General features: G+C 35.7%; 1 protein-coding gene across 1 annotated transcript in view; it reads left to right on the forward strand.

The window, feature by feature from the left end:
• Positions 1 to 12,711, forward strand: part of CCDC88C (coiled-coil domain containing 88C) — a 223,535-nt gene that overhangs the window by 172,237 nt on the left and 38,587 nt on the right. Inside the window, exons 21-22 of the mRNA XM_051977393.1 lie at positions 6,490 to 6,633; positions 8,988 to 9,174. Coding sequence (XP_051833353.1) covers positions 6,490 to 6,633; positions 8,988 to 9,174 — 331 coding nt within the window. The remainder of the gene's footprint in view (positions 1 to 6,489; positions 6,634 to 8,987; positions 9,175 to 12,711) is intronic.

Consider the following 12,711-nt stretch of genomic DNA (forward strand, 5'->3'; position numbering starts at 1 on the left):
AAAGCACTTTAGCACCATGTCTGGTACATATTAAATGCTTAATAAATGTTTGTTTCTTTACTTCCTTCACAATGCTTAAATATTGAGCTTCTGAAAAACTAATTAAATTTGTATTGTACTTTAAGGTTTATGTGTGATTTTCTTTACAACAGTACAATGAAATAGAAGTAATAAATGTTATCCCTATTTTCTGGATGAGGAAATTGAGCTTTAGAAAGTAATTTGCCCAAAGCAAATGGTGGAGCCAGGAGTAGAATTAGAGTATTCTGCTTGAATTAGAATATTCATTGTGTAGTTGCTATGTGAGAGGTATGATTATAGGAATTAGATTGTCACTAGGTTTGGAGACCACCACTCTTAATTGTTTCCTTTACTTGTCACAGACATTTGTTTCATATTCTTGCTTCTGATGACTTGGCTGTTCCCTTTGTTCGTGCTTCAAGTTAAAATGCCTTCCTACTTTTTTCCTCTGCTTATCTAAGCAGAGCTAATAATGATAGATACTATTATTCCCATTTTACAGATGAAATCTGAGTACCACAGAAATGAGTTATCTTGCCCTCGAATGATCCTTCTGATGAAGGGTCTACACTTTGGGACTAAATCCAGACTTTTTGACTCAACTTTCAGCATTCTTTTCATCTTCAAGGCTCAGTTAAACTTTTACCTCTTCTGTCAAGCTTCTCTGACTTGCCTGGCGACCAAAGTATTCATTTTTGATATTGTAGGAAGGACATTGAAAGATTGGATGTCAGGCTGGGAAATTGTGCAATATGTAGATCATCCGAAAGAATTAGAGATGTTTATTATTGTATAAAATCTTCTACTTACTTCACTTTGTATTTGTTTATACAAGTCTTCCCAGGTTTCTCTGAAATCATCCCCACCCTCGTTTCCTTTTTGCTTTTCTTTCTCTTTCCCTATATCTCTATTTCTATGTCTGTCTCTCTTAGATTTTCTTCTAGTACTTTTTGTTTCTTGTATCACCATAATTATCCCAAGTAATCTCTCTCTCACCTTCCCAGAGAACCATCCCATATGAAAAATAGCATTTTTCTTTTAGACAATCAAAGCAAAAGTCAAGCATAACTGCTCTGAAAAATTGGGAAAAGTCCCAAAACTTGTTTGAATGTGTTAATACCTCCAGACTTCTCACCTCCACAAAGCAGTAGGTTGAGGGCAGTTTCTCATTTCCCTTCATTCAGTTAATTTTGTTTGTTGTTCAGTAATTTCAGTAAGGTCTCACTGTGGCCCCATTGGGTGTTGGAGTGTTTTGCTACTTCCTTCTCCAGCTTGGTTTATAGGTAAGAAAACTGAGACAAATGGGATAAGTGACATGCCCAGTGTCACACAGCTAGGAACTGTCTGAGCTTAGACTTGATGAGTTTCCCTGACTCTAGGCTCAGCACTCTATCCACTGTGCCCAATTTATTTTTAATTCTTTGGATTGTAACAGCATTTCCTTATATGCCTTAATACTAGTACCTTTCCTCTGGTGGCTATGCTGGTTGTATTTTTTTTTTTTTTTGGTATAAAGTAGAGTGCATTTTGTCTCTCCCATTAGAACACATACATCTTGAGTTCAGTCTTTCACCTTTACCTGTATCTTTCTTTTTTTCTGAGGCAACTGGGGTTAAGTGACTTGCCCAAGGTCACACAACCAGGAAATGTTAAGTGTCTGAGGCTGGATTTGAACTCAGGTCCTCTGACTTCCTTTACCTGTATCTTTAACATTTAGCACAGTGCTTGTCACTCAGTAGCTATTTAAAACATGATCAGTGAGTGATTAATAGTTTGGACTTGGGAAAGTTTTGTTAACCTGAGACTCCTGTCTATAGGCTTCCAAGAGGGGCTCCCATCAGCAAACCATTTGTGATAAATTGGTTCCCCTTACAAAAATCCTCTTTAACCCGAGATCCAAGGAAGGAATTGGTGTCAGGGACAACTGGTGTGATGGCCAGAGACCGAGTTCCCATAGCAACCCTCTGGGTGGTCTTTGTCTGGGAGTTAGCTTCCTCCTGACTTAGGGGCCTGCTCTGGCCTGAGCACACATGGCCCTGTGAGACTGTGGGACAGACAAGGTGCAATGAGCCTCCGCGTGTGAAAAGAGATTTCTCTATCCCTAAATCTTCTATTCGTTCTAACACATTGTGCTGCCAGGAGGGAGGGACACAGGGGGGTGTCAGGAAGCCAGTGAAAGTTTATAAGTCCTTAGAGGGGACCAGGAAGAAAAAAATCACTCCAATTTTAGGTAGTTTAGGTGCTCTTATCAAACTTTTGAGTCTCTTCCAATTGCCACTCTCTGTAAATTATAATTTATTTAGCCAAAAGAATCAGTAAGTACCAAGAAAGAGAAGACTAGGAAACCTTTTTTAATACTTGTGAATTTAAATTAATTTTCTTTGCCCACAGTAATAAATTGTCTTTCACTGTGTATGATTTTTTTGGTAAACTGAAAAGTGCTTTCTTCACTACCCACATCTAGAGAAAGAACTATGGAGTCTGAATGCAGATTGAATTTTTAATTTTTGTCTGTTTTTTTCCCTCTTTTGTTTTATTTCTTCTTTCACAATATATAAGTAATGTGGAAATATGTTTAATATAGTTGCATATATGAAACATATCATATTGCTTGCCTTTTTGGAGAAGTGGGAGAGAAAAAATTTGGAACTCAAAATATAAATGAATGTTGAAAAATGCCTTTACATGTAATTAGAAAAAAATGAAATATTATTTACAAGATGAATAGAAAAAATAAAATGCTTTCCTCACATCACTACTGGGAGATTAAGTAATGTTGCTTGTTTGTATCTTCATTTTATAGATGATTTATTTTATGATTGTTTTATAGATAACTTAATAGATTTTTATAGTGAGGAGACTAAAACTCAGAGAAAAGAAATAATTGAAAGAACACTGAATTTGAACTGAAGGGACTTGAATTTGAACCTCAGCTCAAATTATGTGTTTGTCCTTGGCCAAAGCTTTTAACTTTTTTTAAGCTTCAGTTTTCTCACTTGTAAAAATAAGGGGTTTGGAATAGGTGATTCATTAGATCCTTTCACTTTTCATCTATCTGAAGTTCTAGCCTTGTATGTTTTATAATTTTGACTTGAACCCACAGCTCCTGATTCTAGATCCATTGTGCTTTTTACTGTATCACGTAATACTTAAATCTGAGATTTTTTTTTGCATTATTTCTTCTTCCCTTTATATCTGAGTGCTTAGAAAGCATAGAAAGCACTTGATAAATGCTTTTTCACTTACGTAAATAACTTATAGATAATTGAGAAATCCTTATTTTCTCCTGGAGGCTCTCAGCAGTTCTTGATTTAGAGAAAAGAACGAATTTAGAATAGTCAAACATTCCAAGTAAATGAGGGTGATGATTTTCTTTTAAAAGAATTAGTTCAGGGAAGATTTTAAAATTTATATTCAATAAGCATTTACTCTGTACCAGACACTGTGCTAAACATTAAAGATGAATATCACCACACAGTGAGAGAAGACAGCATGGAACAATTGTGTGCAAACGAGATGTAGACGGGATAAACCAGAGGTAATCAACAGAAATCAGGGACTAGAAGGAAGAGAGAATCTGGAAGGACTTCTTGTAAAGAGCTAGGATATCAGCTGAAACTTGAAGGAAGCCAGAGGGTGGATATGAGGAAGGAGAGTCTAGTAGGCAAAGTCAGGAGGTGGAGTATCTTATTTGAGATAGGGCAAGGAACATATCAGTAAAGCTTAATAAAATTTTTTAATTAAAAAAATTTAAAAACCAAAGATAAATTCATGGACCCCAAGTTTTAGAATCCCTGCTCTAGGAATTTGAAGTGATTTATATACATTAAGGGAAATATATAATCACTATCTTTAAAGCCAGATTCTCTCCTTGTCTTATGGCCTTGTGAGTATGTGTTTCTCAAAATCATTTTTACCAATTACATCTTCTAATTTGACTGCTTCTCTCAGTGACATTAATAATTGTGTCACTCTAGAGAATTCACAGCCTTAGTTTCTTCAACTGTATAATGGGAGTAATAATAGTGTCTATTTCTCAGGGTTATTGTATGGATCAAGTTTTTGTTACCTTTTTAGTTACCAGGTTTTCATGATAATCACTTTCAAACCATTCTTTTTTTTCTTCTCTCTCTGCTCACTACCACTATATTCATATAGGCCTTGGTTATTACCATCCTGGATATTTGAAGTAACTTCCTAAATAGACCTTTTTGTGTCACATTGCCCCACTTAAATCCACTTCACAACAAATTAAGATATTGATTCTTTTTTAAAATGTGGGATAAATAACAGTTTCTACCCATAGCTTACAGAAATAATCTAGTCCCTCAAACTTCACACAGCTCTTTGTTTCTCACTAATGCAGAGATGTGCATTTAAATATATGTTCTAGTTCTTTGTAGTGAGAGATAGCATGGTATTGTAGATAAGAGAGCTACTCTTAGAGTTAAGACTTGGGTTTAAATCCTGTATCAATTACATTTTTTATGTTTTCTTAAGCTTTTTATTTTCAAAACATATGCAGGATAAATTTTCAACATTGACCCTTGCATAGCCTTGTGTTTCAGATTTTCTCCTCCTCTTCATCCCCTCCCCTAGATGGCAAGTAATCCAATATATACATATTATATACAATAATACAGATCATATACAATAATACAGATCAATTACATTTTGACTATATAATCCTGATCCACTCATTTAAGCTCCTCTACTTGTTCCAAGCCCCAGCTTCTTAAACTGTGGGCCATGGGAAAAACATACCAAAACAAGAAAATGTAACATCTATACAGTGTAACCATAATCATAGCTGGTAGAAGTGGCAGAGAGTGGGTTGAGAATGCGAAAGAAAAATATCAACACCTGGGAAGATCAGGAAAGCACTTGAGCCAAAGGGAATCTAGGATTCCAAGAAGTGGAGGGTGAGACAGGGAGGGAAGACAATTTGGGCAAAGTAATAAAAATGGAAGTAGAGTAACACATGTTTGAGTCTCTAGTGGGGCAATAATGATTTTACTATAGGCAACAAGACATAGGGTCTCGTAACAACGTGAAATTATAATTTATTGTCAGCAAATGTTTAATTTGTGTTTTATATACTTATATACTCAGTATCACATAAAAATTTCTCTGGCAAAAGGGGGGGTCACAAGTGGAAAAAATTTAAGAAACTTTGCTCTAAGCAACTATCTAAGACCATATATTGTATTTCTAGAGAAAAATTCACTGGCAGGGCCTTATATTGATGAAACCAGAGGTGTCATTTTAAAAAATTACCTATGTGTGTGACATTCCTCTCCTAGACTGGATATTCCTCGAGGGCAGAGCCTAACTTACCTAATGCTTCTGTTCCCTAGTTTTAGTCCAGTATTCTACAAATCTTTAGAATTTAATAAATGTTTCCCAAAATAGATAATTTATCCCCATCCTTGTTGCCTATAGTAAAATCATTATTGCCCCACTAGAGACTCAAACATGTGTTACTCTACTTCCATTTTTATTACTTTGCCCAAATTGTCTTCCCTCCCTGTCTCACCCTCCACTTCTTGGAATCCCTAGATTCCCTTTGGCTCAAGTGCTTTCCTGATCTTCCCAGATGTTGATATTTTTCTTTTGCATTCTCAACCCACTCTCCGCCACTTCTACCAGCTATGATTATGGTTACACTGTATAGATGTTACATTTTCTTGTTTTGGTATGTTTTTCCCATTACTACCCTTGGAAAATACAAGTTCTTTGAGGGCTAGAATGATTTTATTTTTGTCTTTGAATTACTAAGGCCTTCTACAGTTCCTATCACCCTGCATCTCCACATTTGTGATTTCATTGGTATTGAATTAGGACATTTTTAAGGTGGAAACTCACTTATCAATACAGACCAGTACCCTCTATAACTTAAAACCTTATTTAAATTTAAAATTCTCTTTCTTTTCTCAGAGTTGCCTTGGACCCTGATGATGGTTATAGAATTAGTATATGTCAGGGCAGGACTTGAACCAATTTCTTTTTGACTCCAGTACTTCCTAGAGGAAGCTCAATAAAATGCTTTCTACTGTTCCTACTGGATAATATTTTCATAGTGTTTTAAGATTTGTAAATGTAGTATGCAAGGTGTATATTATATATGTATATATATATATATATATATATATATATATATATATATATATAAAATTTAATCCTCATTGTGGCCCTGTGAAGAAGAGTTATCAAAATAGTTTTAAAAACATGTCTATGCACCTCCAGGTTAAGGACCTCTTTTTAGGGGGAGAAAAAAGTGAATTGGAACCAAGAGGAGGACATCAGTAAAAATCAGGGATGCTTCCAGAAACTTAATATTTGAAGGTTGTCTACTCTCTTGGTCACCAGCTGGGAAAAAAGGACCATAAATTAACCATAGTGTTCTTAATAACTCTCCCTTTCCCTTTTTCACAAAGTATCTAAATAGAATTCGTTTCTTTCCAACAGGTACAGTGGTGTGATGAAGCAGAAATCAGAGTTAGAAGAGCTGGAGAGCATTTTAAAGACAGAGAGAGAAGCTTTGCAGCAGGAGAAGAGAACAAATGTGATCGCAGCTGGAGAAAACCAGAGGCTAAGAGAAGAACTGGACAGGTGAGACTTGGGCTGGATGCTGGAAGAAGGCATCTGATCCTGAAACTAATCATGGGTTTTGTTTGGAATAGATTAAGCAATTCTAGTAATCCTTTCATGATAGCATGTTTTTTCTTTATCTTGACCATGTGTACCAAACAGCTTTGATGACTGGTAATCTGTTTTTATAGATTTCATTATCTGGCTTAGGTGTAAAGATCTGCATAGTGTCCATGCTTCCCTGTGGTTCTGTCTTTTCACCCAGCATTGTCAGCCAGCAATCTGCTGGTAAATATTTAACAACCAGATCTGTGTTTAACAAATGTGTGCTTAACAACACACCTTTTAAATTTAGCCTACATTATGAATATTTTCTCTATTATTTGGTTAAATCTAGACAATGTCAATCCCTAATGTGAAACATTTATCAGTTTCCAAGATATGTATATGTTCACACACTGAAAATTTAATAATCAGAGCTTAAGCCAGATTCTTGATGATATTATCCCCCAGCTCAATATCACCTAAATTAAATCTACTTTAAAAATTTTTTTTAAATCTACTCCTCAGAAATCCAAGAAAAAAATCTAAAATTGAACTGTGTGTCATTTTGAGAGGATGAGGAAGGTAGGGAAAGAACCTTCTCCAAAAAGGTGCTTGAGCCTCTCAATCTTTAATTACAGATTTAAAAAAAGCTAACGATTCTTTTTGGACCCCTTTGGCAGTCTAGTGAAACCAATGTGCCCCTTTTCAAAATGAAAATTTTAAATTCACAAAATAAAATTCATAGATTTAAAAAGGAAACTATATTGAAATACCATTATTGAAATTTTCTTTTAAAAGCAGAGTTCACAGCCCTCCAGTTTCAGGACCTCTAATTTAGGAGAAGGAAAAAAAAAGTAGAAGCAGAGGGTTTAAAGACATTAGTAAGATCAGGAATTATTCCTGGAAGGTTACTATTTGAAGGGTATCCACTCTCTTGGTCATCTTTTGTGAAAGAAGGGACCATTGATTGATCAAAGGGCTCCTAATAATTCTCACCATTTCTTTTTCATAGAGTATATAAATTCTCATATGAAGGTTAAAAGCAACTGGGCATTTTACAGCTCCATTTTATCCTGTCATAGGTTTGTTTAGATAAGATCAGTCTAAGGAAAAAAAAAGGAAGAGTGTGACTAGGATTAAGGTTACATTTACTTAGTGTTGAAGTAACTAATTTTCAATCCAAGTAACTCAGTAACCCTGTAGATACAACTTTGACTTTGTGTTAGCACTTTGACTGAAATATAAGATAGAACTAGCTAATGGTCAGTGACTGTCCCATCCAGCCTTTAATGGTATGTTTACACCAGTCACTTCTCAATCAGTCAGTAAACATTTATTAATCACCTACTATGTACCTAGGCATTGTGCCTCAGATCCAGAAATACAAAAAGAGGCAAAAGATAGTCTCCTCAAGAAAGTCACAGTCTAATGGAGAAGAGACAATGTCTTTTCCCCCCTTCTTTCTTTTAAGTTAATTTTTTTTTGGTCAGCAGATAGAAAAGAGAGACAGCAGAGAGATTTCATACCCAAATTCTCAGTACATTTCTTTCTCTTGGACAATACATTTTCCTTATCTTTTTAAGAAATTCAGAAACTTCTCATGCAAAACACCAGGGGTTTTTGTTTTGTTTTATCAGCAAAGCCCCCTAAAATCTTAAACCCAAGAAAATGGTTTAATTGATTATATAAAATTTTGTACAGAAAAAAAAGGCAAAACCTTTTTGGTGAGTCCAGTTAGATAATATTAGCAATAATGGTAATTACAGGAGATAGTTTGTTAATTTTTTTTCTGTACATATTTCCACAATTATTGTGCTGCACAAGAAAAATCAGATCAAAAAGGAAAAAGAAATGAGAAAAAAACAAAAAGCGCACAAACAATAACAAAACAAGTGAAAATACTCTGTTCCCATTGTTCTCTCTCTGGGTGCAGACTGCTCTTCCCATCACAACTCTATTGGAGCTGGCCTGAATCACCTCCCAGCCCGCTTCTTTTGCATCCAAGGAAACTGAGACTCAGAGACAGTGCAGCTTGATGAAGTTCACATAGAGCCCAGTTATAGAGCCCAGCCTTCCTGGGGCATAGATCATAGGACTATCTCGTTAGAGCCTGAAAGATTTTAATGGCCATTGAGTCTGACCTCTTCTTTTTACAGATGAGGAAACCAAAGTTCAGTGGTTACAAGTGACTTTCTTGTCCAGGAACCCAACCAGCAAGAGTCTGAGTCAGGATTAGAACTTTGGTCTTTTTGACTTTAAGTTCAGAACTCTCATCCTCATCTCACGTAGCTGCCCTTATTTCATTTATTTTGTGGTTTGCCTGTTGACAGAGTGAATTTCCTGCATGGCCAGCTGAAGGGGGAATATGAAGAACTTCACTCCCACACAAAGGAACTGAAGACATCTCTCAACAATTCCCAGCTAGAACTGAACCGCTGGCAAGCTCGATATGATGAGTTGAAAGAGCAAAATCAAAGCATGGACATCTCCATGACCAAAATGGATAACCACTGTGAAGTGAGTCTCTTCTCACTTTGTTATGCTGGCTATTATCCCTGCCCAAGCTACTTTATGAGCTTTTAAAAATTACTCTTAGCAGATTTACAGCTGAAAAGAACCGAGCAGCTTGTCTTATAGTAGAATCAATGAGAAGCTGGTCTAGAGACATATACACTGAAGTGACAGAAGCCTTGCATTTGCAGGTTACAGTGTCCCCAGGGAATTTTTGTTCCAACTGTTACATTGTGATCTTTTTTCATGGAGTTTATTCAAATTATTTGAGAGAACAAGATTTGGAGTTGAGGGAAAATTACTTTCCAGTCTGTTTTAGGGAGAGATGTTGGGGAAATAACTTCTTTAGATATTTTACATTTATTTATTATTTATTACTTTTATTTAAATTATTATATATATACAAATTATAAATGTATTATTATTAAATTAAGATTTAGTTACATAACATAATGAGGAGATAGGATTTCCCAACTAATGTTGGGAAAGATTGAAGGTAAAAGGAAAAGGGGATGGCAGAGGATGAGATGGATAGATGGTATTATGGAAGCAATAAATATAAGCATGGACAGACATCAGGAAGTAATGGAGGATAGAAGGGCCTGGCTTGCTATGCTCTATAGGGTCACAAAGAATCAGATATTGCTGAATAGCAACAACAGGGGAAAGGTGATTTTAACTTTTGCCAAAGGCAAGAAGAAAACAGTGCTTTTAATGGCTGAGTACTAGGAATATCTATTCCTAAGGGCTTAGCTGCCTGACTTTTCCTATGACCTTTTTGGTATAATATTTTTGCTTATGTTAGAAAAATGCCTTCATTTGCCCCATTCTTGAATTTGGGAGAGATTTATAGCAAAACTTTAGCTCTTTCTCAGGGGCCAAGAAGGTAATTAGAATTCAGGTATCTGGGTATTAAGGACTTGATTTCTTTTTCTTATTTTTTAAATTATATTTTATTTTTCCAAATGAAAGGATAGTTTTCAATATTCATCTTCGCATAACTTTGTGTTCCAAATTTTTCTCTCTCTCTTCCTCTTCCTTCCCTCCCCTCCCAAGACAGCAAACAATCTGATATAGGTTAGATATGTACAATTATTTTAAACATATTTACATATTCATCATGCTGTACCAAAAAAAATCAGATTAAAAGAAAAAAACAAGCAAACAAACAAAAAAAGGTGAAAATACTTTGATCCATATTCAGTCCTCCATAGTTCTCTCTCTAGCTGTGGATGGCACTTTCCATCCCAAATCTATTGGAATTGTTTTGAATCACCTCATTGTTGAAAAAAGCCATGTCCCTCAGAATTGATCATCACATAATCTTGTTGTTGCTGTGTACAATGTTCTCCTGGTTCTGCCCCCTTCACTTAGCACTAGTTCAGGCCTTTCTGAAGTCAACCTGCTCATCATTTCTTATAGAAGAATAATATTTCAATACATTCATGTACCATAATTTATTCAGCTATTCCCCATCTGAGGGGCATTCACTCAATTTCCAGTGAGGACTTACTTTATTACATATGTTAGTCTTCATGCTTCCCCAAGAAGGTAACTTAAGATCAGTGATACTGTCAGTACTTAATCTATTTCACACAGTAAATTCTGTTGGGTATTTTTGTTGAAATAAGGAGCAAATCCATGATTTTATTATTGTAACGATGTAGAAAAATCTACCAATGCAGACTCTTAATTCCTCCAGTCACCTAAAATCATAGATACAGCAAGTATGTATTAAATACTTGCTATATATGTATAAATACATGAATACATGCATACATACATACATACATACACACGCACACACATGCACACACATAAGGCACTCTTTCCTCTGACACTTGGAATCATATTATCCTCTGTTGTTCTAACTGTATAGATAGAACATTTATTAAGTACTTACTGTGTACAGGGCACATGCTAAATACTAGGGACCTGTATAGAAACAACAATTACTCTTGGTGAGTTCCCATTCCAGAAGGGAAAGACTTTTAAAACATAAAGAAAAACTATAAGTAGGGTGGGGGGTATATTGGGTACTTTCCCACTAATGGGAAGGTGGGGCAGACCAAAAGGGCATAAAGTGAGAAGCATGAGTGGGACCCCCCAAGAAATGGCAATACTGTCTAGAAGCACAGTAATGAGGAGATGAGTCTTGGGTGAAATCATCCTGAAATGGGCTTTTTAAGACTGATAGTTGGGAGATGAAATATCCCAGAGAGTGAGTTGAACTGGGAATGAACACAATCCCTTTAGGCACTGAGAGGTTAAATCAGTCAATCAGTAAACATGTATTAAGCGCTTGCTGTGTACCAGGTACTATGCTGCAGGTTAAGTGACTTGCCTACTGTCAGGTATATTCGTATATGTCAGAGATAGGATTTGTACTTTTGGCTTCCTAACTCCAGAGTCAGATTTCTTTTATGAAGTACATGCTGTAAATATTGGAAGTAAAATGATTTTCCCTAAGATTCACAGCAAGTTTATCTTTAGTACTGGTGACTATTACATTCTGGGATTCTTTCCATTGCCCCATCTGGCCTTATTAATTCAGAGACTTTTACAATCCTTATTGTGCCTTGTAGCCAGATAGTTTTCCTGGAGATGCTCCTTTGGGGAATTCTATAAAGAATATAGTATCTGGGGTCGAAGAAATCAGAACCTTTAGCACCATCTATCAGAGGATAGGGATATTATTATAGATTAATAGGATTTAGATCTAAAAGGGATTCTAGTATTCTTCTAATTAAACATCCTCAATTTATTGGTTAGGATAATGAGGAGCAAAGAAGGAAAGTGACAGGCAAAGTTAATAAAAAAGTAATAAAAAGCTAATAAATTCAATGTAATCCTTTGACCTCAGATCCATTTAAATGTAGCCATAAACATTTAGTAGTTGTGTGGTCCTGGGCAAGTCAATCTGCCTGTTTTCCCACCTGTAAAATGGGGATGATGATCGCACCCACCTCCCAGAATTGTTGTTTATTTGCTTCAGTCTTTCTAACTCTTGATGACACAATTTTAGGTGTCAAAATACTAGAATGAGCTCTCTTTTCCTTCTCCAGTTCATTTTACAAACGAGAGAATCAAGGCAAATGGTTAAGTGATTTGCCTAGGGAAACACAGCCAGTAAGTGTCTGAGGTCACATTTGAACTCAGAACTTCCTGACACTCTATTCACTAGGCCATTTAGTTGCTCTTCTACAATGGGTGCTTAATAAATAATAGATGCTTATTTCAATTCCCCCTTTCCATTCCATTTTTAACCCCAAGCTTTCATCTCTCTAGGATGTCCATTTGTTGATAATTATGTTTATGTTTTGTTTTCCCCCCTGAGCTGCCAGTATTTAATGAGGTAAAATGCCATCTGATGTTAGGATCATAATTATTACAATCTATTATATTAACTATTAACTATAATACATAATCCAATTATAGTCTCCACCACTACAGGAAGGGAGAAATTGCATTTGTCTCCATGACCTCTGTAGCATTACCTATACCTTCATTCTTTCCTCTTTAGACTTGGAAATTTGTTTCTTC

Source organism: Antechinus flavipes, chromosome 2 (assembly GCF_016432865.1).
Source record: "Antechinus flavipes isolate AdamAnt ecotype Samford, QLD, Australia chromosome 2, AdamAnt_v2, whole genome shotgun sequence".
Taxonomy (NCBI): Eukaryota; Metazoa; Chordata; class Mammalia; order Dasyuromorphia; family Dasyuridae; genus Antechinus; species Antechinus flavipes.